Raw genomic sequence first — 2,599 nt, 5'->3', positions numbered from 1 at the left:
TCTAGTCATTATAATTATTGTTCAATGAATGATTTCTAGCAGAAATTCTATGAAAGAGTATAAACCCGTTTTGTATTCCGAATTCTATGTATAAACCCCAGATCTAGGATTTCTAGTATTGTTTCGTTCTGAGAAAAATTTTATTCTGGCCACCTGGCATCACTGCACCAGAACGTAGTAACCATAGATATAGAAAAGAAATAGAGGCACAATTGTATCTGGCGAAGTTGACAGTGAGTGCCGTCCCCCTTTTCGCCAATGTAGGAAGTCATGAGATGGGCAGATTACGTGGCGCCATCGACGCGCGGTTAAATGAAATACATTATGCCTTTTGGAAAACCAACTGTCATTTGATGTAAACAAAAAAAGGATAGATGGCGTTGCAAATTCCGCTTTCATACATACGTGGAGGGGGATGAATTTTCCCGGTCAAAAACAGGGATGCCTTAACGCGGTAGTCTTCCCTCTATTTCTTTTCTATCTCTGTGGTAGTAACGTACCGTCTTGGCGCCAGGGCATGAAATAAGCACAGGACACTGGACATTGTCCGATAAATTTTGCATATGTCCGATAACTTTTCAAAATCTTAGGGGGGTCATTGGACATTTGTTTTTTCTACAAAATAAAAATATTAGCAATTATTTTACAAAAAATATTATGAAGTACCGAGTAACTGAAGTTGATACTTAATAGTCTATTCTGTAACTGTGAGTCTGTGTTGTGGCTGTGCTAAAGAGAGAGGGATGGCGGCCCTGGCGGGCAGTGGTGTCCCAGAGACCGGGGAAGCTGTGTTTGAGCCTCAAGTGCAGAATCAAAAAGGGGCTTCAGTATTATGAATAGTATAAAAACCAATAAACCGCTATTATAAACGCGCTAGAATTTAAGTCAATGGATGACTATTATTTGTCATGGTCCTTCCATAACAGATTTTCAGTCAGAAAAATCTTTTACACAGTCACTGTGGTACAAAGAAAAAGGAAGAAGACTTGCATGTAAAAATTAGTTCGTATATTTATCGAAACTAACTTTGCATAGATCTCATTTTAAATAAATATTGAACTTGTTTTACAAGTGTTTTTACCGAGGGGTCGGTCATTTAGAAAAATCCCGTACAAAATGTGGAAAAAAATCCACAAATCCAAAATCCAAGAATTTTGCTCCCATAGACTTTGTATGACAAATCCACAATAAAAAATCCAAAATCCCGTACTAACTGAATAACGGCGTATGGGTTAGTCGCTATAGCGCGTAATCAAATTGGCCGTAGTCATGTCTTAACGTAGACATGTCATGAGTTCAGTTGCACTTCAAATTGTTTCTTTCCAAACTTGCCCCTTACTTTCGACGTCGTCTATTCGCATCGTGCGGTTAAACATTTAGTGTATCGGCAAGATAATAGTCGCTAAGCGAAATAAAACCACATGGCTTCGAACATCAAAGATGAATACTTTGTTCACACAAAGAATCCACCGCATCATTTCAGATTAGTTTGGACAATTGAGAATTTTCTCAGTTATCCAGGGACATTCGGGGATTCTCTACGTAGTCCAAACCTTATTTGCGCCAAGGGAACAGATCACGAGGTGCATTTGTACTTGGAAATCTATCCACGGGGTCACGATTACAATAACCAGGAACAAGTCCATATATATCTCAGGAGAGATAGTTTACCGATAAACATGAAGTCTATTCAGCTTAATACGAAAATATCATTGATTGACTCGCAAAGTATGAAAAGTGATGAAATGGCTGATCTCAGTAGTTCGAGTAATTTTTCTAAACGTCTATACCTTCAAAGGGCAGCGCAAAAATGTTTTCCAGACGGACATCTCACTTTGGAATGCAACGTCGTTGCTTACTTCGAATTTAAAAATGTGGTCTCAACAGTCAAAATTCAGTCGAAAACTGGCGAAATAATCCCTTCGGTTTCGGAAGCGGAAATATTAAAGATGGTCTACAAGGAGAAGACCTGTACCGACGTAAAGTTGAAGGCCTCGGATGGTCGCGTGTTTGACGCCCACAAGTGCATTCTAGCCGTTAGATCCCCCTTCTTCAAGGCCATGTTCCAACACTCGATGAAGGAGAATCAGGAGGGCGTGGTGGACCTTAGTGCGGACTTGAATGGACCGGAATTGGAAGGTTTGCTCCATTACATCTACTTGGATTCCGCACCAGAAAATCTCGGCGACAACGCTCGCAAATTGTTTCAGATCGGAGAAATGCAAGGCATCCACGGCCTGACGCAAATCAGCGAGAAAAGCTTGATTGGTCAACTGAACGACGACAACTCCCTGGACCTCCTGACTTTCGCCATCCAACACGGCGCCAAAAAACTAAGAAAAGCGGCCGCTATGCAAATTGCCAGCTTGGAGCCATAACATATCTTATCGCTTCGCTTTGCTTTCTTTCTTTGAACTTCATTCCTTTACATTGTTACTAGCCTGTATTATTATGATTTTTGTACTCTTGTTTGATGGCTAATAAAAAAAGGAACTAAATGTGTCACTCTATTGGATGCCTTTGTAGTTATAAACCATGGAATTTTGATAAAAGGTTATCAATGCTTAAGTAAATAATTTTGGTTCTTTTAGGAAGAATA

At 39.9% G+C, this 2,599-nt stretch overlaps 1 protein-coding gene across 1 annotated transcript; it reads left to right on the top strand.

Moving 5' to 3' along the window:
- The first annotated feature begins 1,421 nt into the window (after positions 1–1,421).
- Positions 1,422–2,378, top strand: LOC149936348 (speckle-type POZ protein-like B). The gene has a single exon (XM_090153669.1). It carries the CDS (start codon positions 1,422–1,424, stop codon positions 2,376–2,378), a length of 957 nt encoding a protein of 318 aa, XP_090009795.1.
- The last annotated feature ends 221 nt before the right edge of the window (positions 2,379–2,599 follow it).

This window comes from Leiobunum rupestre, chromosome 7 (assembly GCF_980474605.1).
Source record: "Leiobunum rupestre chromosome 7, qqLeiRupe1.1.hap1, whole genome shotgun sequence".
Classification (NCBI taxonomy): Eukaryota; Metazoa; Arthropoda; class Arachnida; order Opiliones; family Sclerosomatidae; genus Leiobunum; species Leiobunum rupestre.
Note: the sequence above shows the minus strand (reverse complement) of the source record. Positions and strands in the feature narration are given on the sequence as shown.

What these genes read in the sequence shown, in the direction of transcription:
- LOC149936348 (XM_090153669.1), top strand. Translation starts at nt 1,422, where the DNA reads ATGGCTTCGAACATCAAAGATGAATACTTTGTTCACACAAAGAATCCA.